Source organism: Ceratotherium simum, chromosome 18, assembly GCF_057802395.1.
Source record: "Ceratotherium simum simum isolate JZ-2026a chromosome 18, ASM5780239v1, whole genome shotgun sequence".
NCBI classification, from domain to species: domain Eukaryota; kingdom Metazoa; phylum Chordata; class Mammalia; order Perissodactyla; family Rhinocerotidae; genus Ceratotherium; species Ceratotherium simum.
The window spans coordinates 12,345,925-12,367,268 of record NC_141917.1 but is presented as its reverse complement, the minus strand read 5'-3'; the positions used below and the strand labels follow the sequence as shown (position 1 = coordinate 12,367,268).

Here is a 21,344-nt window from a genome sequence, read left to right as displayed (position 1 = left end):
CAATCACCAATCCAAACAGAACACAAAAGAAACAAATAAAATGATATGAAAACCAACAGGTTTCAATAATAGGTAAAAACCATACACAGCACATTCCCAATCTTCGAATAAACGTACCTTAAGGACAATTTTATTATCTGAAGTTGGCGTCCTCCCCACCCACAGTGCAAATTTGCAAGGATCTCCTTCAACATGTTCTGTGACACCCAACTCTGAGGTCTGCATGAAGAGACAATTATATAATTAGGCGACAGTAAAATTCTGGCAGGATAAAGAACAGAGACCAAGAAAACCATTTTTGGTGACTTGTGGTCACGCTAGGTTATAACAACATAGTTTGTTTACATTGACAGGTAATCCTTAGATCTCACTTTAGTTAAAATGAGGACATTTTGTTTTTAGGCTAAATATGATTGGTCTCATCTCTTTCACCTCCTCTGAGCACCTCTTCTGGAGACCCTGATGCAGGTCAACAAGCAAATCCAGAGGAGGGAAGCCAAAATATCTGAAAACCCTAATATCTGGAAAATCAAGAGTTGACTACTTTCAACCTCATAAACAACAAAATGAGTCTGTCCTACTTGCAAAAGAGCTGCCACCATGCATTTTCAGCATTAATGAAGGAGCTTCACAGAAGGCAAACGAAGTTTTAACAGCTCAGTAATTTTCCAATTTGTTTATCAACAGTAGTAATTTTTAGTATTTCACCAATACTATTAAGGGCTAAGAGAGAAAATTTCTCTCAGTAATATACGCAGTTCTAACATGCAGAACATGGAAGAGTGTAGATGAAGGTCAGCATCTTCAGCCCCTCCCCACAATCAAGTTCACCCCTAACGCAATCTCGCCCCTTCAGCAGAGAAAGTGATTCATAATCTATAGCCCCAGAGGTGGCCTCTGAGGGAAACATAACTTTCGAAAGATAAATTAAGTGAAGATCTATCAGCTTCTAAATCAGACCAGCTTGGTCTCTAAGGATAGATTAAAGCCAGCTAGTGAAATTACTAGCCAGCAATGCTGTCTTGTTTCCTTCCAGTCAGAATATGATCTAAAATGATATAAGGTGGGCTGTGATCCAAAAGACAATCTCAAATAGGATGTAAGCCAAGAAATGCTATGAAAATCATTAGTTAGAACTTGAAAATCCCAGATTATTATTAAGATGATTTCTACACTTGGGAGTATTTTATTACTTTGGGACTTTGATTAATATATGGATATCATAAAAATGTATAATGTATAAGTTGTCCAAATCTCAAATATCTACCAATATTCATAAGCGATCGACCATACCTGTGTAAAGAAGAAACCCAGTTCTATTGCATTTTCTATTCTTTCTCTGATGGTGGGTTTTTCCCTAGTTTTGCCCAATCCTCCCCCTGCTGGACCTTGCCCAGCAATTCTGTGTTGATACCCCCCTGAGATATGGCCCACTGAGGGAAGACGGAAGTACGGGGACCTGGAGGACAACACCTGCCTGAGTCTTTTCTGAGAGCTGACATGGTTTTATAAGAGAGACTGCTTGGGCTTGTTACATATACCATGTATGTTTCTCTTGCCAGGAAGTAGACTGACAAGTTAAATAAGAATCCAAATCCATCGCTGTACCCACCAAGCACTCAAGGGTAGCTGTCTCTAGATAGGCGGGTTGTGGACCTTTAAAACTATTTTTGTTTACATGTATTTTCTCTAATAATCATGTTGTGCTATTGTAAAGTACCATAAATTTATTATTTATTTTTTATAAACTTATTTTTAACAAAAAAAAAAAAATCAAATCTCATCATTAAGAGCCCACAGGGTTCCACCCAGTAAGACTGCTTAAGTATATTCCAATGTTGGTGAAGGAAAAATTAATTATAATGATATGAGAACTTACTTAACTATAGTCTGATATGATCAGTTTACTTATCAAGCTCGTTAGGGCACACCGGAGATAACATGGTTTAAATTCACTTGCAAAGTGTTTTCTTATCTTGCAGTTAGATTCTATGGAATTGAGAAAAAGCAAGTTTCTAAGTCTAATGAAGCTCAAACTCAGGCGTGCCCTCTAGTGGACGCAAGGTGGTCAGAGAATTTCACTGAAGAAGATGAAAACGACCATTTCAGACTTTCACATTTTAGGATAGTTTGAGAGGTTAAACTGAAAGGCAACAAATGATAATTTTTCTCTATGTCCAAAAAAGTTGCAATTGTGTTATCTTTAAGCTTACATTTCTGAACACCTATACTTACAAACAATTTGCTTTTATAAAGGTACTTGCTTCTCCCACTGGAATCTTTCACTTCTTTACTAAATACTAAGGACATTTCAAAAAGGAAGAGATGCCGCTCTCGACCCTTTCGAATTAAGGTTTTTGGGTCCCACACTTGGAAGGATTCCTGCAGGATGAGTTCTCCCTGAGACTCGATATTTTCATCAAACCCTGCAGGCAACATGGAAAAAGGAGGCATAATCAATTTGAAAGAAAATAACAAGTAATGCACAAGACACCACTATGACGATTTAAACATTCGTAAAATGCCCATCAATTAAATCTCAGATTAGAGTTTCCCATCTGGGCCCCTGACTCCAGTCCCCCCAGCACTGACCTGTCAACAAAGGATAATTCTTCCTAAAACATGACTTGGCATATATTTTCCCTCGTTCAAAAAAATGCAGCGATTCCTCACGGCATTATTCTGTAAGTTCTATTTCCTTAGGGTGGTATTCCCACTATCTGAGAGCTGGTTTAACTCCCTACTTCTCTTCGGCCTTCGCTCACAGCATCCAGCACACAAACCCCCTCCTCCTCTCTGCCTCTCCCCCAGGGCATCACCTACTTCCGCCTGCATCTTCTGCTTCCCCCGCCAACACCACCCTGCCCAGATGTCCTGCCAAAGTCCCAGCCTTTCTTCAAGGCCCTGGTCTAGCCTTCTTTCCGGGAGATGTCCCTGGCCACTGTCCTTGGTGAGTTCTCCCCTCCCTTTTTTTTTTTTTTTAAAAGATTTTATTTATTTATTTTTTCTCTCCAAAGCCCCCGTAGATTATTGTATGTCACAGCTGCACATCCTTCTAGTTGCTGTATGTGGGACGCGGCCTCAGCATGGCCGGAGAAGCGGTGCGTCCGTGCACGCCTGGGATCCGAACCCGGGCCACCAGCAGCAGAGCGCGCGCACTTAACCGCTAAGCCACGGGGCCGGCCCTCCCCTCCTTGAATGCAAAATTCTTCATGGGAATCAGTCACCCTCTGGCCACTGGCTGGCTTTCACTGTCGCTCATCTCTCCATGGAAGTGGCCCGTGGTATGGACTTTAAGCAACCAGGGCTTAACAGAGTAGTATGATACCTGGAGCAGGGCCTGCTAGTTCTCCCCAACCTCTACTCTCCCTTCTTCTAATAGCAGAAGCCCCCGCCGTGGCTGCTCTAATAAGCACTACATTTCCCAGCCCCCTCTGCAGTTAGGAGCAGCCACGAACCCACGCTAGGGCCATGTGGGGAGACTCATGTGTACAGCTTCTAGTTTCTGCCCTTCTAGCAGTTTCCCCCCTTTCCCCACTTTCTTTCCGCTAGATGGAATGTTCACAAGGTCTTGACATAGCCTGAACCTAGCCAACCAGAAAACATCCAAGGAGTAGAGAGAAACTAGACAGAGCAGAGCCTGAGTCCTCGATGACATCAAGAAGCGCTGCCACACCCGCTCAGGACTCTACTTCAGGGGAAGAAAGAGCTGTCTCGCTTGGCCTCTAATTTGTGGGTCTCTATTACAAACAGCAGCACTTTTGCTTTAACTAGTATCCTGCTCAACGCTACAGATCATGATACAGGCCAGCAAAAGCATTAGGGGCAGGTTACTTCTTGTTAATAATTCTACATAACCTGATAATAACAGTTAAGCTCTGTAACACAAAAATAGCTTTCTTAAACAGAAGAATTCATGGAGATTATACTTGTGACAATAATTTCTAAGCATATTTATCTGATTCTTTCTTTACCATGTCATGCACCACATTCAGCTGCATAAGCAGGTATGCGGTACCTGCTACGTTCAAGGCTCTAGCAAGTGATGCAATGGACACAGAGATGGGGAAGCAACAAGCTCTTTTAAGCTTATAATCATGGGGGACTGATCTGTCCACCCTTCTTCCATCCATCTAACACCTCTAACACCAGGTAGTCGAAAGCAAGCAATGGAAAGTCCCACTGGGGTTCAGAGTGTGGAGAACCCACTCTCCAGCTAAGGGACGAGGACAGGCTTTTAATGAGGTAGAAGCATTCATGTGATCCTTAAAGGAAGCAATGAAATCACTTCTTTATAAAAGACGGCATTCACATCTAAACTCTCTAACTTCTAACTAAACACAGAGGCATGAAGCCGAGATTTTCGGGGTGTGGGAAATCCACTTACAAACAGTGTCAGTGGAAAGTGTACAAATGCACGTCGGGGGACGTGGCGAGCTCCGTTACCTTCCAGCATGCTGAGGTGCATGGCGTCGTTGGCTCGCTTTGGCACACTGAGCATCACCTCCAGGCCATCTTTAATCTCCCCCTTTCCCTCCTCACAGCACGTGAGCAGCTCCTGTAGAAGACCAACACCATGAACGAGCCAAAGACTGCAAAATGCTCCACCCACAAGATCTTTGCAGAAATGAGTTTATGAACATCCATGATTTTCAAGATAAAAACAGACAGTGGTCAACTGGGCAGACAGTCTCATGAAAATGAATTACTGCCTCTTTATCCAAAGGATGGAAAGGTTTGTCCTGCTCAAATCAGGACGTTTCTTCACATGGAGTCATATTTTAAGATGAAATTAGTGCACACGTTAACTACTAAGCCTCAGAAATGATAAATAAAAATATTTAATTAGCATAGCAAAGCATAATCTGCTACTGGTTATATCTGAAGGTCATGCGAGAGTCCAACTAGTACTGCTATGCCACACAATCCCAGCGTGATTCTGAATTCTCTGGTGCCATTCACAAGATGTCCCATCTACCTGGAACCACACATCATGCAGCAGGAACAGCATCACGCACAAGTGTCTACAGTTAAGTGCTCTCCTTTGTGTGTAGGATGTTCAGAAAAGTGCTAACGATTGAATCACACCTCCCTGGGCGTAATTACATCTCAGATCTACTTAGAGGAACATTCATTATTAAATGAATGATAGCAGGGACAACAAATTCACATTCTGGTGGGCTCTAAGATGTTTCCTTCTGTTGTTGAGTTGATTCCGACTCCTAGTGACCCTGTGTACAGCCAAGCGGAACCCTGCCCGGTCTTTTGGCACCAGCCTCTCACCTTCTGGCGCCTTATCGGACAACGCTTGCTGCTATTCATAGGGTTTTCATGACCAATTTTTTTGGCACATATTGGCAAGGTATTTTCTTACCAGTGTATTAACGATTATTATCAATCAGTAACAGTAACAATGGCTTTTTCAACAAAAGACGTATTCAACAGAAGACGGACATGATGCTGCAGTCAGCTTTGGTCTCACACTGGATGATTCAGAGCAACTCAGCTACCAGACGAGCACCTTTACTCATGACCAGATGGTGTTTAGCTATTAGTCTGAGCAGCTTGACAAAAAGTGCTTTAAAAATGCAATGTACTAACGTCACTGGCAGAAAATGTTCCTCATTGGGGAGCTCAACATAGCTTACTACTGTTCTCTTGAAGAACCCCAGGCAGAATGAAGTAAGGTTTAGAAATTAAAGCACCAGTTTAATAGTGACTGACAACGTGAGGCCACTGAGGAAGAGATCTTGAGTAGAACCACATGATAAAAATGAAATCCTTAAATCTTTTTTTGTGTGTGTGTGTGAGGAAGATTGGCCCTCAGCTAACATCTCTTGCCAATCTTCCTCTTTTTGCTTGAGGAAGATTGTCCCTGAGCTAACATCTGGCCAGTCTTCCTCTATTTTGTATGTGGGTCACTGCCACCGCATGGCTTGATGAGTGGTGTAGGTCTGTGCCGGGACCCGAACCCGTGAACCTCGGGCTGCTGAAGCGGAGCGCACAAACTTAACCACTATGCCACCAGCCCAGCCCCGAAATTCTTAAATCTTGAGCACAACAAGAGGTAAACTGCCTTTGCAGAATTAGAAAGCAAAGGGCAAATGTGAAGATAAACAACTTGGCTTCCTGACTTCTAGTTCACATTTACAACCACCACCATTTCTGTAGTGACAGTCATAACATCATTGAGTGGGATTTTGATACAGAAGTGCAGGAGAGCTTGTCCAATAGAAAAGTTCCATGATGGTATCATTTTCACAAAAGAATGCAGCCACTTTTTAATGTTTCTAGATTTTTCTTATTAACAAAAAGTAAAGAAAAGATTCAGGCATTCATAACTCAAACTTCTGTATTTCTTTTATATCTAGAAAAATCACATCATCACCTCCTATTACTGTGCTAGGACTGAACTGGGGACATAGTCGGATTCATAAAATATTGTTATCAGGATGAATGGATGGTAATGCTTAATAACATTCATCAGTCAATGAAATGGTAGGGTAAAATCATCAGAAGTTGTAAATTATTTTTCTTGTAGTCAAGAAAATGTGTATTATATGTAATAAATTCTGTAACAACTCTTATCACAAATTCTAAGTTTTCTTTACCATTCTATCGTCAAGACCAATTGTTATCAGATTTTCACAAGTGTGATTTTTAATAACAATCATTCATAACCAAGAAAAAGCAGAGGTCAGTGTTACTCAAATACTTGTGATTTCTGTAAGCAATATGCTCCATAAAAACGTGACAAATGACTAGAGACAACAGAGAGGAAGCTACCCGAGGAGAGTTCTTCATGGATTTAATGGAAAACCTGGGATCAGCCCTATTTGGGTTCAGAGTTGAGCCCAGATAATAGGGATCCAGTGATGATTCTTGGCACATCCCTCACCCTCGGAGGCTAGTCTCCACCCCTGCAGACCTGCATTGTTGTGACATTAACTTATTTACCTGCTGCACTGAGAAATCAGTCAGGTAATAAATAGCAATGAATTAAGAAATACAATTAATTTGCTAGGTGTTATTTCAAAAATTCAGGGTACTCTGCATAAATAGAAAAGTGTCAAAATAGTAATGTCTACAATTCATAAAATTTTGCAGGCTGAAGAGTCTTCATACATACTTTTAAAAGGAGCTGATATTTTGTTATTCGCTGAACCGGTTTAATAAGGTAGGAAGAGATGGAATTCGCTAATCCATGCCGCTGCTGTATCTCCTGAATTAAGAAAAAAAATTTATTTTTATATATAAATATACAAATATATATCACTGGATAAATTAGATTGCACAAACAAAAAATTTACATTTGTTTACCCCCAAGATGAATACACACGTATCACTATTTCTCTGTAAATATAAAATGGTAGTCATTATTGATTCTTTTAATATACTAAACATAAAAATAATTAATGTCAGTCAAGTTATCACTTTGAACACAAAAGAGATCAGCGTTTACTCTTCACGACGGGCTCTCACGCACAGAGAGCGAACAGGAGAAGCCACAACTATGTTCTGCTGTCCCCGGGGCTGGCGGTGGTGCCTGCCACCGACTCAGGGATAGGACCTGCCCTCTCTGCCACTGCAGCTCCTGAAGCTTCGGGCACGCCCCTTCCCACAGCCCGACCCTTCCTACCAGAGGCTTCCTTCTTCCTCACTAACAAATTCCTACACTATCAAGGATTCTCTCCTACCTGCTCTCATTATTCAACTATCTTCCAGCCCAGAATTTTCACACCAACCTACTATATTTGCATTATCTTAGTACTTAGCATTCTTCTCAGAAATTTTTCAAAAAAAGGTTATCTTCCGATATTCTATGCTTCAAATTAGATTTAAAAACCACCTCCATCTTGGTATTTTCAACTTGTTCGTCTCTTTGATTAGGCTCGCCAGGAAGAGTAGACGTGACCATGATTCATGTGGCAGCACTTCCTATGGAGGGCCGGCTGCGGGAATCACCAAAGGACTTGTCACCCAAGAGTCAAGCAGATTAAATTAAAAACCTGATAATTCTTCCTCTAGCTTCCAGATCAGAAATATAGTTTTAAAAGTTTCTTTTCAATTTGCAGTTGTTCAAAAATGTGGGATTTATGATTATGATACACATGTTCATAATTTAATATCACACCTGAAAGATTTCTTTTCACATACAGTATAATGCACGGACCTTAAGTACACAGGTCAATGACTTTTGACAAATGTTAACACATGTATAACCAACTCCCAAACCAAGATACAGATCATTTCCAACATCACAGAAAGGTCTCTCATGCCCCCACCCAGTCACTTCCCTTTCCCACTACCCCACCGCCTCCAAGAGGCAAGCCCTGTTCCGCTTTCTATCCCCACAGAGTAGTTCTGCATATTCTAGAATTTCACATTAAAGGAATCACACAGAATGTATTCTTTAACATCCAGCTTCTTTCAGCCCACTTTCTGGAGATTAATCCAAGTTGTTCATGTATCGAGAGTTTATCCCTTTATAATGCTAAGCAGTATTCCATCTCGTGAATATGCCACAATACATTTGAAAGACATCGTAACATCTTTTTAATACCTTGTTTTAATAACATTTTCAGAAACACATCTCCAAGATTTCTAAACACCAATCTCACTGTTTCTGTTGACATCCTTATTACCTTATCAGAGGGTTATACTGTTCAAAAATGACTACAAAATCACAGCATTCTTCCAAAATATCTGACAAAGGTTTAATCCTGCTGAAATAATTATGTTCCCTTTTTCTAAAAGGCTGTTAGAATATTAACAAAACCTTCTTTGCTTCTAAAATTTTACTTTGGATGGGAGAGGGGCAAAGGATTAGGGGTAAAAGGAGGATCCAGCTCATTGGTCAGAGGCATATCTAAGGCCATGATTTCTCCTTAGTATTTGTGATTAAGTTGTTTACATGCAATAATGTGCTTGCTCTTTTGTATTCCTCTCTATGAAGGTGAGCACCATCTGTGTTATTTACCACTCTAGACTAAGCACCTATGACCAAGCGCAGTGAATTGAATGAGCCCCTAGTAGACTTGCGAAAAGGCTGTACAATGAATACCGAAGGCAAGTAATTTGTGAAATCTCTAAGTTAGACAAGCATGATTTCATTTATTCTTAAAGATGTTTTAGGACACATGGGTTGTTTCAATGGCTTTCATTCCAAACAGTAAATGTGCCACATGCTCTCAATGCATAGGCTTTAAATAATTCTAACTCGGCATGCAGCCATGGTGTTGGGTTTCCTCTAATGGCAAAGACCCTGAGTCGTGTGAAATACTGAAAAGAAAAGGCAGCACTAGGCTGGGAGCAGACTTCATACTTACAAAGGCAGTGATGCGTAAAGATAGAAACAAGTCTAGTATTCTTGCAGCCTTATGCACCAGATATTAACATTCAAAAGTACCTTATCTTTCAATCAAGATGTATTTGGCAAAATCTGACTGGGTTCTGGAAACCCAAAAGCATTCTGTATGTTACAGCATAAGGCTCCATCCCCTTTTGTACTAAATAACCTCCCTGCAATATCTTTCAAAAAAAAGATGCCCTACATCTACGTTTACACCAATGAGAATATAATTAATGAACCTCTGAACGGTCATGGCTGTTACAACACTATTTGTAAAACTGTACTGGTAGGCCACTTTTGGAAATTAATAACATTGTGAAATTAAAATGGGAAAAATAAATGATCAAAAACAATTCAAAATTATTTTTGTTTTATAGAAGGGAAAATAAGCTTAATAGTTTATACCTTCTACACATTATATTACATGTAAAAAATTAATGATGATATATAAATAGTTAAGTAATGGCATATATACACACATATGTACATATTAAAATCTGAATTTCTTACAGGTATACAGCTTGCAATACTTGAGAAGGATCTTTCGAAAACAGAAGAAAATATAAGACTATCCCACCATAAATGTGACAGATAAAAATGAAAATAAAACATTGTACCATCAATTAGGTGAAAGTTCTGAGTAATGCTGCATTTTATGTATACCAAATACAACTTAGAAAATCACAGCTTTATCAGGAATCTATTACTTACATCAAAGTAGGATCCTGCATGCTCTAATATCAGCTGAGTAGAATCAGGCTTATTTTTGCAATATGTGACATACATCTGAAACTTGTCTGCCTATAAACAAAAACAATTTAGAATGTCTCTTTCAAATGGCAATAAGCCAAAATATGATAGGCTTTTATATAGAAAAGAAGCTGTGTGGATTAAGAAAATTTAAGCTCCAAATAAAAGAAACCCTACTTTATAAAGAAAGTTATTAAAATGAAACACATCCTGCTGATCTTACACACACACACAGTTGGGGCTGGGCATGTCCTCTTTCGTCCCACAACGGTGTGTGCAAACCTGGGCAGCAGGCTTAGATGGCACAGCGCGATCACCAGGTCACTCATCTGCCTCCCTCCTGACTGGATGATCTCCCCACCCCTCCTCCAGACAGGGCTGTGTGCTCATTTACTTGTGAATCCCCAGGGCCACAGAGGCCCGACACACTGAATGCTCTATTTCAAACCATCCCGACTTCCAATAAAAAGCTCATTCCACATTAATAACTAGTTAGAGAGTGTAACTCTTTGAGGCAAAGTCCGTTTCTCTGTATGCAGATACCAGTAGAAGATGGACATAAAAGAAGAATACTCCTTCTAACTTCCTTCAAAGCCTCAAAAAACTGTGAGAGAACAAGTAGTTGAGGTCTCATTACCCAAGTAACAAAGCAATGTCCAACATCCTCCGGCAACTGTTCATACTTTTCCAGCTCTTTTAGGAATATGCTGCAGGGAATAAAAACGTTATCACATTATTAAGGTGTTTTAAAACATTTTACTAGGGAGATATACCAGAAATCAGACCATGCATACCATGAATTCCGCTCATGCCTGAATTTCATCATTTTAATCAAGTGCAGTGAGAAATCTGTGCCCTCTGGATTTTAAGATTTAACAAAATGTGTAGCTGTTAACTAGGGCAAGTTATTATGACTTTCAAACAGCTAACCAGTTTAGCCTTTAAACACCTTCTAATAGAAAATTTAACCTAGCAGCTTCCTTCTGGGCAAGTGCTATGTTTAGTTGCTAAGGATATAATTTAGAGATGTAAATACTCGATCAGAAGAACGCAATTAGATTTTAGTGTCTTTTGCTGGGGTGGGGTGGGGGAGTGAGGAGGACCCCTAGCTCCGGCCCCAGCATCGTCTTACCATAGGCCACTGAGCTGCACAGCCTCTACCTAAAGGAACTTCTGCCGCTTTTTTTTTTAATCTTAAAAATAAAACGAAGTGCTTCCTGTGGCCAAGCGAAAGTCCATCTTATTTTGGCCAGACTACACATCTGTTCTGTCCTCAGTGCCCTCTTCCCTCCTACAGAAAAGACCAAACATCAGCCAGCAGCCCATGGAGAGCTCTTCTTTCTTTAACTCTAAGAAGTAACTGATGTAGCAGCTGATGACACAGCTTGAGGGAAGTTAGCGTTCTTACAGAAATAGTGTTCACAGTTTTCCTCATCTTATTTCTAAAGAGAGTAAGTACAAATATAAAGTTGAATCTGTATTAAAATAGTCTCCAGAATGTCAGTCATCGTGAAGGAAGTCTGACAGGCTTCATTCAAATTTCAACAAAACCACTGAAATCTATGCTTAATTCAACTGGAAACTTTTATCTCTTGCTACGACACTCCTGCACTGTATCCAGATTTCAAGAGTAACTAGCTCTGCAAAGATAAAGCCACTCACTTGTTATGAAACTCGTAGATTTCCTGCATGTTCCCGAAGATAATGAGCTCTTTGTTGACAATGCCTGGTGGGATCTCCTCCACTCCACTGGTCATTTCCCACAGGTAGGTCTGGCCAGGAGGGAAACAGGAATTAGGCAAAAACTGACACCAAATTTTCAAGAAACAGCTGTTTCTGACACTGTAATTACATATCCAGAGTTAATGTATAAATGAAAATGTATCTTAAGAATGGAATCTTTTACAAAACAACAACAAAAACTTTTCTAAAAAACCCCCTCAGTTGCTACTGATACTTGAGAATATCCTACACTTCTCATCTCTAAACCTATTCCCAGCTTCGAATTTTGGAATTAACCCATTCCACAGAGTTACAACAAATATTCATTCAACTACTAAGTATGAGTTGCTGATCATAACTAGTAGGCACATTTCTCTGAAGCTGCTGTAAAATTCTATTCACAGAGGATGTCAGCCAGGCCATCATGTGATAAATGGAATGAGCGGATTAATGCTGTATCATCTCTGTAATGAGCAAAAACAAGCCTAGAACTTCACCGAAGCGCAGCAACACGGAACTGGCGGCTTATGCACACTTTAAATCTCAAAAAGAACAACAAAAAGTGTGATTATTTTAAGAATTACCAATAGGTAAGAATAAGTAGCAAGATTATACTCAATCTAAATAAACAAGCAAAAAAACTTACTTACATCCATACACTCCCGGAGGTCTCTTACGTAAGCCTTTTCAGTTTGAATCAGCTCAGCCATGATGAACCTGAAACAGAGGAAGACGACTAACACTTCAGTTCACAGTCAGGATACATGCTTGTTTTAACTACTTACTTTTATGGTTTATGAAACCATAAGGTGGTTTTAAAAGCATTAATGTGCTTTGGAGAATTAAATCAAGAATAGATAGAACCATAATAGTATCCGGGCACCAATTCAAAGGAAAAAACATTTTGGAAAAAATTTTGCTGAGGTTCCTCCAGACCAGAGTTTCTCAACTCGGCATTACTGACACACGGGGCTGGACAACGCTTTGCTGGGGGGCTGTCCTGTGCACTGTAGGACACTGAGCAGCATCCCTGGTCTCCGCCCACTAGATGCCAGTAGCATTGCCCTCTCCCCACTGTGTGACAACCAAAAATGTCTCCACACATTGCCAAATGTCCCCCAGGGGACAAAATTCCTGACTGAGAACCACTGGTTTAGAGCAATTTTTTGTCTTTATTAATATCTAGTATAGTTTACTAATTGACAACTTTCAAACACTTCCACTTGTCTTATTAATTTCTTCTCTTTAGCATTATTACTCATGACCTATGGACGACAAATGATACTATAACAATTTGTCAACCCCATATGAAATGGGGGCACAGGGATAAAAAACAACAAGACTGTTTCTGAATCAGGTGATAAGGAGACAGTGGACACGATGGAGTTTGTGTTGCAAAAACTAAGCACATTCAGAGCAACAAAAAGTATTAATGCTCTCTGGTTTCAGAGGACACACAGAAGCTAGCACGTTTGTCCAAGTGACACCGTCTTCATTTTTTTCAGTGAATCCTGGAAGGTTCTTAAAGACCGGCTTACTCTTTCCTGCGGGCAGATTTCCGTTTTTCTTCATTAAGTTCATGAGCAGCATCGCGAAGTTTCACCTCTGACCCAGGGATACTGGCTGGAATTATATCTAGCTGAAGACTTTTACTCTGTGGAATAAAAGAGTTAATGAGCTTCATTAAATCAACAAACAGGACACGAGGAAGAACATCGTGATTTATTCAGCTCACACAAAACAATTTACCGATTTGTTGGAATCTGAAGAAATCCCCAGGGCTTTCTCCAAAGAGGTCCTGTACTTCTCCATCCGTAGTGAGAAATCTCTGTACCTCTTATCCACTGCAGTAACACATTTTTTTATCTCTGCTGCATGGGCATGCCCCTTTTCACAAAAGCCATCGGCCAGCTGTATCAATAGCTTCACTCTCTCTTTGGTTTGCTGCAAAAAAACAACAGGAAAGTATTGTGAAGCAAATGAACCCAACTGCCAGAAACCAGAAACACAGTGGCAACTTGCCGACAACTCTGAGCTCTGGACAGGAAAAAAACTGCTGGTGGTAGAAACACAGACTCAACTCCCAAGTCTGTCCAATTCATCTCTCTGATCCTGGACTATCTTTCCTCAGCTCTTCCAAAATGCATGGTACTTTTATGACCCCAAAGAAAAAAATCTAGACTTTCTTTCAACAATGTCTTCATCTGGTAGACGCCCAGTAAAAATCTGTAGAATGAATGGACGGATGCTCACTCAGGATGTCCACTCTACAATTCTAGGACTCTGCTCCTGTGAATGCTGTGTGTATTGGTTACAAAGACACCTCCCTGCTTTACGCGTGTTTCTTCTGTGCCCAATTAGACCAGAAACTCTTTTAGGGCAGCGGCCATGTGAGTTTTTGGGTTTTTGGAAGCCCATGCAGCCAAGGCTCTCCCCATAGCAGACACTCAACAAAATCCCTACGAAGCTCCTCTGCATACATGCTCATTTCTTTTTTAACTCAGTAGATGAAAGTCACTAGCCAGGAAATTATCTTCATAAAGGTATTTAAAATTTTGTTCCCTGTTTTAGAACTCCTTCTCTCAAAAAAATTATTGCACTTTATATGTACATAGAAAAGATCTTTTCTTAAGCATAACTTTATTCCTTTTTATAAAGTTAAGGATAACCACAAAACAATGGTTCTACATAGATGGCAGTAACTTCACTCATCTGATGTCTCCACAGATCCTGCCTCACCTCCATTTCGTTTATTACTACTACCAGGCTTCCTTCAACATTCCCACTGGCATTTCAAACGAGGACTCTTCTGCTATGGAATCTGCTTCTCTCAACTAACCTTTGACTAGGAAATCTTTACAACTAACATTCAGGAAATTGACTTTAAAAGTCCCCAAAAGGAAGAAGGTCAGGGTTCAAAACCTGGATAAATTATCTTAGCTTGCACAATAAGTTCTGAGCCAGAATTCACTAGGCAACCTGGAAAACCAGCTGAGATCCTCAGACTCTCCACAAACACCCCGGTCAACCCAGCCACTGCTGAGTGCCCAGTCTCCTAGCGTCCAGCTGCCCACACCACCCTTCCAGGCATGTTCTCGCCTTTGGTTCTCTGCACCGGTGCCCCTTCTGCCTGGAATGCGATTCTCCTAGATGTCTCCATGGCTCCTTCAGGTCTTTGCTCAAATAAAGGCCACCTTCTCGGGGCCCTGATTCCCTTAAAATGGCGGCTTGCCTCCCTGCTCCAACTGCACTCACCCTGTCTGCTCTGCGGTTTCCCACAGCATGCATCACATCTTCTAAGGAGGTGTAATTTACTTGTCACGATTATTGTCTGTCTCTCTCCCCTTAGAATGTGACTTCCACAGGACAGGGCTATTTGTTTTGCTTACTAAGTTCTCACACACTTTCCATGTGTCTGGCATAGTGGATATTCACCAAATATTTATTGAGAAAATAAATTAACATTAGGTTCTTTATGCAAGTGCATATACACCTGTGACTTTAATGGGTGTGGGAGTTACTCTTAACTGGCACGAATATATACTTAAAAAACCCCATGAAAACAGAACTCAAGGTACATTAATATCTCTGTGAAAAAAATCACTACTGCAGATGCTATAAAAACTGTTTACTGGAAAAAGTCAGCAAAACTGAAAACACTTTAAAGTTTTTAGGGCCTTCATCTTGTGTGGAAATGAATTCAAGTAGAGTGAGCTAAAAGGAAAATATCTGCCAAACTGACCTTCTGACTTGTCATCAGCATGATACCTTTCTGGATATAAGACGAGCCTAATTATAATCCACGGAAATAACAAGTCTAAGTTTCCAATTTGGAAGCATAAACTCTAAAAGGGATTTAACTTAGCAACATTACTAAACTTTAATATCAAAGAGAATATGACTAATGCAGGATTTTTAAAAACTTAGGTTGCCTGGATAAGGTTTCCCTGCGGTGGCCCAAGTTAGTAACCTGCTGGAAAGCCCAGAGAAGTTGTGTAGCACTGCCAGTTAGGCACTTCTTCTGCCACCGTCACAAGCACCATCAGTGGAGGGTAGTGCAAACTGTGTATCATCAAGGGGCTAAGAAAGCTATTTCGTGGTTTAAGCACTGGGGACAGAGAAGTGAAGATAAAGGACAATGCAGCTTGCCTATGTTAAAACAGAAAACAAGAACACCCAGAAACCAAAGGAAGATTTCTGTATGTGTCTAACACATCACAAAATAGACCAGATGCCAACATGTAACACCAATAGGCTGACACTGATTATATGAACCTAGATGCAGAAATGAAGATTTCCCACAGACCAAGCTGGGGGATTGACTCATCTTCCATGTGTAAACTTCATTTAAACAAAAAATGCTAATCAGACAGTCCAAGGTATCTTGATGAGGCTGCCCTAGCCCTCTCCAACACAGATGGGCACCTCCCCTTCCCCTCGGCTATCTTTTTTCTCTCATTACTTAACATGTATATGTATATATAGTTACCCATTTATCACGTTACTGCCTGCATCTCTAACTAGAATGTGTGACGCATGAATCCAGTACCTGAGTAGTTCCGGGTACACAGCGGAAGCTCAATAAATAATTATTAAAATAAATGAATGATGGGATCAAAATTAAGTACAATGAATCTGCTACCCCGCGAACTTTTTATATCTTGGCATATTTTGACTTTTAATTGGTATTTTTTTTAAATGTATTCACAGAATTCAAAATTCAAAAGGTAAAAAAGGACACGAGGTGAAAAGTCTTCTCTCCCCACCTCTCCCTGTCACTAGGCCCAATTATCAGCCTCTTGTGTAGCATTCCAGAGACGTTTTCTTATATACAAGCAAGTGTGTGTGTGTGTGTGTGTGTGTGTGTGTGTATTTTTCTCCCTTTCCTTTTTTACATAAATGCTTGCATACAATAAATACTGCTCTGCACCTAGTATTTGTCATTTAACAACTCCTGGTTACCCTTCACTATCAGGACACAGGCAGTGTCCTTGATTATGTTTCGAGTTGCATAACATTTCATTGTCTGGATGTTCTGTAAGTTAACATGCTCCCACTGATGCCCCTTAACGTTGTTTCCAATCTTTTCCTATCACAAGCAACAATGCAAGAATAGCCCATGAGTCTGAGCATGTGTAGCCAGAACATATATTTCCGAGATGTGGAACTGCTAGGGCAGACAGCAAGTGCATCTGTGATGCTAAGGGATGCTGCCAGCCCGCCCAGACAGACATCGCCTTAATCCACACTCCCTGCAGCAAAGCCTTGTCAACACGTTATCAAGTTTTTTGAACTTTGCCAATCTCCTGGGTGAAAACGGAACTCAGTGTAATTCTGATTTACACTTTTCTTATTTTAAGTAAAGCTGATAATCTCGTATGTTTAAGAACAATTTATAATTTCTTTCCTGTGAACCATGTTTAATATCTTTTGTCTATTTTCTTGTTTTTTTCTTAGTGATTCGTGAAAGCTCTATACTATTGGGTAATCAGCGCTTTGTGATAGGAGGTGCATATATATCTTCTCTATTTACATTCTGTCTTGAGACTTTGGTTATGGTGGACTGCCCTTTAGAAAACTGTACATTTTTTTGTGTAGGTAAATTTATCCATCTTCTCTTTTATGGGTTTGGGTTTTGTGTCCTGTTACTTCTTCTAGTATTTGCAGGTTTTCATTGTTGATATTTAAATCCTCTTCTGGCATTTATCTTGGTATCAAGGTGAGACATGAATCCAACTTAATTTTTTTCCAGAAGACGACCCAACACCATGAAAAAAATCTCCTACATCTTTTAAAATGAATATATAGGTTTTCATCCTTAGTCTGTTGTTATTTCTAGAGATTGTTATAAAAGTAGATTTTTATTTTAAAAGTATACAAATATTATAATTTGAACAATCTCCTCTGTAGGCATAATCAAGGGTGTGGAGAAAAATAAAGGCAAATTGAATTCTTAAGTCCACACGCTCAAAACAGCTTTATTCATCACGTTCTGAGGTAATCAGAAACCCAGAAAGGACGCATATTGACTGGTCTTAGACAATTTCTGGCAAAGTAAGGCATCTGGCCGGGGACACTGGTGATCAGGAACACAGGAAGCCATGTGGGAAGAAGGTGGCAAAGTTCTGAATGTCTTAGTGAGGCAGTGCGTTTCGAACTTCAGTGTGCTTGTGTCAAAATCACCTGGGGGGTTTGTTAATGCTCATCTTCATCCCTCCCTCCTAGAGAGTCTAAGTCAGTATGTCTCGGGTGGGGGCAGAAGTCTGCTTTAAGTAAACACCTATGACCTGGATGCAGGCGGTGCTTGCAAACACTTTGAGAAGTTCCGCATTAAGAGTTGCAAAGGAATTGAACCAAGTCTTAGGGAATGACCAGAGGCTTTATTTCCATTAACACTAAAAATGTTACAATACTAATTGCTGTAACAATTGAATTGGAAGACTGTCTTGTCAGAGCTAAGGATTCTCTATATGACAAAAGAAAAATGGTTTCTTAGAAGACCCTAAGATAGGATGACAGAGGCAACCAAGAAAGTGGCCTCACTTCAACACTAAAAACTAAATGACATCTCCAAGCACCAAAGCAGGTGCTTCTGACTAAAAGAGAGGCAGCTAAGGAAAAAAAATTGCTAAGAAAAAAAAGTGAGAGGCATTCTTTTCAAAATCTACCAGTTCCTCTTAGCAAAACTGATACCCAATGAAAAAAACAGCTCTGTATGTTCAGAAAGGTCAGATGTCACCTACAATTTTAGATGCTTATTCTTTAGAAAATACAAGGGAAAAAATATGTCTGTTACTGCCCATTCTTCCAAAAACCATACCCGAAATTTCAGGAAAAGGGAAAGTTAGGGAAAAATCTTTTCATCCACGCTCCACTGGTGTGTACGAAAGCTGCCATGCTACTTAACTGCAGACGGCGATGCTCACATATTCTGTGTGCACAGCCCCTGGAGCTGAGCAGTGGACAGGCTGTTTGGCCTGCAGAGTGGAGCATTAATGGAACTTTAAGTCGGTAAAAAGGAGCAAATCTTAACTCTGACTCTGAGTGCTATATTAGGCATTTTCTTAGTACCTTTATAATCAAAGGATATTCAAAGAAACAAATACAGATCATATAATGCATATAATAACTGCAATTTATTATCCAACTATTAACAAAAATTAGACAGCCAGAGGTGTGCTGTATCTAGAGGAAAGAAAAGACATGATCCTCACCTGCAGAGGTGGGACAGGTCAGCTCCCCTCAACCGAGCAGGTGCCGGCCTGCCTGGGCCCTGCCCTCCCCCAAATGCCCTCAGTGGCCCCACCGAGTGCCAGCTCTCCTCCCAGAGCCCAGCAGTGGTCAGTTTGTCCTACTGTGAGCTCCTCCAGAACAGAGACCAGGGGTTTCCAGAGCCCTGCACCCTGAGGGTGAATGGATGGAAACAATCTTAGAGCTGGGAGGGCCGGGAGCCCGGCCCAGGGAAGAATAGCAGGAGGAGTGAGAAATCGTTACAGAAAACGTTACAGAGCACAATTAAAGACAAAATAGCTGTTGTAGCTCTAAATGATTTAAAAATGCCGCTTCGAAATGTTTTCAAAGCCAAGTGAAGGGCCACACGAGAAAATCAAACTTTTTACTTTATAGGAACTCTTCTTTTTAACCAAAAGTATTATCCAGCTTGATCATTTATTTTCTACTCTTCATTTTGAATAATTTTCAGCTTTTTCTAAAAACTCAAATCTATCATCAAAAACAGTTACTTCTGAAAATATTACAAGGAATGTATATTCAAAAACTTTGCAAAACAAAAACAAAACCACCACAGGTTGAAAAGGGAACTCTAAAAGAGTCTCAAAATTGTTCTGAGGTAAAAGAAGGAATTAGTCTCTGCAGGTCTATTCTTTAATTGAGAAAAGATTGATGTCAATATGTGGATTCTTACAGATTTGCTGAAAAATTCATATCTATTCACACGTATACTGCATATACCAAAAATAAGTATTTAATTCCATTTTGATTTTCAGGATAAAAGTGAAAATGCCTCCAGTTTTACAAACCTATGGACAACCACTAGATAAACCAAAACACAAACTCTCAGATGACAAGCTCTGCCAGCTACAGGACACAGGCAGCTCCACGGCTGGAACGAGCGCAGTGATGCTTCCGGAACAGTTCTCACCCACTAAAGACCAGGCAAGAAAACACCCACAGAACACATCCAAGTCCACCTGGTAACACCAAACAGTGTTTCATAAAAATAGCAAGTACTCAGAAAATACCTTGGAAACGAAAACAGAAAGAAAAAAAAGAGGAGAATAATACAAAGGGCAAAGAAGAGGAAAAAAAAGGAAGCATATGGGAGGTATTTGTAGAAATTGGAGGAACAAATGGAAAAAACATAAATGAAGGGACACTGAGGAGCCAGCGTGAAAGGAGTAAGCAGCATCACCTAAATTAATGCAGAACAATCCACCTGGGTCACCCTATTTCTCCAATTTCGTAAGGTATTTCTCAAAGGATCTTTTTGAAATACCTCATTTACACAAAGAATACTGTTCTAGGCCACTTTGGAAAAACCCAAGCAGACATACATGCCACTAAACAGACATCTTCTACCAATATGAATTTACCTTTGCAGTTATCTGGAACTCCTCGTGTTCCTTCAGGAGCTCCTGGGTGTGCTGTATACTTGAGCCCGTGGAGGTATGCGTGGAAAGGTAGAACTCCCCATTGTCATGGATCCATTCTAAAGCCTGGAGAGGGAAGGGGTGGAAAAATGTTCATGGCTCAACACTGGGGGAGGAGGAAGTCCACATTCCTTAGTATCTCATTTAAATGTAAAGTCACAAGACAAGGCTGGCACACATTGAGAAATACTCCCTCAAAAACAGACAAGCTTCTGAAATAAGTATCATAATTCCAAAATTAAAAGAAATAAATGGACATTCTAGAAATAAATGGACATTCTAGAAAGTTGTATCATGTCACTTATGTAGCAACAAGAAAAAGTTCAAGAGTTTCTTATAACCATGAACCTTGAAGGCACAATAAAAGTACAATGAAATAAAGCACAATTAAGACTCTGTCTCAAGAATACTGAGAAGGATGGGGCCAGCCCGGTGGCGGAGGCGGTTCAGTATGTGCGCTCCGCTGCAGCGGCCCGGGGTTTGCTGGTTTGGATCCCTGGCGCGCACCGACGCACTGCTTGGCAAGCCATGCTGTGGCGGCGTCCCATATAAAGTGGAGGAAGATGGGCATGGATGTTAGCCCAGGGCCAGTCTTTCTCAGCAAAAAAAGAGGAAGACTGGCAGATGTTAGCACAGGGCTGATCTCTTTACAAAAAAAAAAAAAAAATAGAATACTGAGAAAGAGTGGGTGAGGGGGTGGTCTGAGACCCTCCCATTGCTAAACACTGAGACATTCACGTCCCTGCAACTTTTGAACCTTCCTGGGTGTTCTAACTAAAAAAGAAAAAGAAAGCAGATGCGAATTCCCAGCTTGCAAATGTATAGCTTTAGGCCTTTCTTCCTATTCCCGA

The 21,344-nt window shown here is 40.4% G+C and overlaps 1 protein-coding gene across 3 annotated transcripts in view; it reads right to left on the bottom strand.

Moving 5' to 3' along the window:
- Positions 1 to 21,344, bottom strand: part of TRIO (trio Rho guanine nucleotide exchange factor) — a 355,370-nt gene that overhangs the window by 100,795 nt on the left and 233,231 nt on the right. For all 3 annotated transcript variants that reach the window (XM_087443141.1, XM_087443142.1, XM_087443143.1), the window contains 11 exons: positions 20,437 to 20,559; positions 13,574 to 13,768; positions 13,363 to 13,478; positions 12,475 to 12,541; positions 11,765 to 11,874; positions 10,740 to 10,809; positions 10,064 to 10,153; positions 7,130 to 7,222; positions 4,447 to 4,558; positions 2,236 to 2,426; positions 118 to 219 (listed from right to left, as the gene is read on the bottom strand). In XM_087443141.1, the coding sequence (XP_087299267.1) occupies positions 118 to 219; positions 2,236 to 2,426; positions 4,447 to 4,558; positions 7,130 to 7,222; positions 10,064 to 10,153; positions 10,740 to 10,809; positions 11,765 to 11,874; positions 12,475 to 12,541; positions 13,363 to 13,478; positions 13,574 to 13,768; positions 20,437 to 20,559 (1,269 nt within the window). The remainder of the gene's footprint in view (positions 1 to 117; positions 220 to 2,235; positions 2,427 to 4,446; positions 4,559 to 7,129; positions 7,223 to 10,063; positions 10,154 to 10,739; positions 10,810 to 11,764; positions 11,875 to 12,474; positions 12,542 to 13,362; positions 13,479 to 13,573; positions 13,769 to 20,436; positions 20,560 to 21,344) is intronic.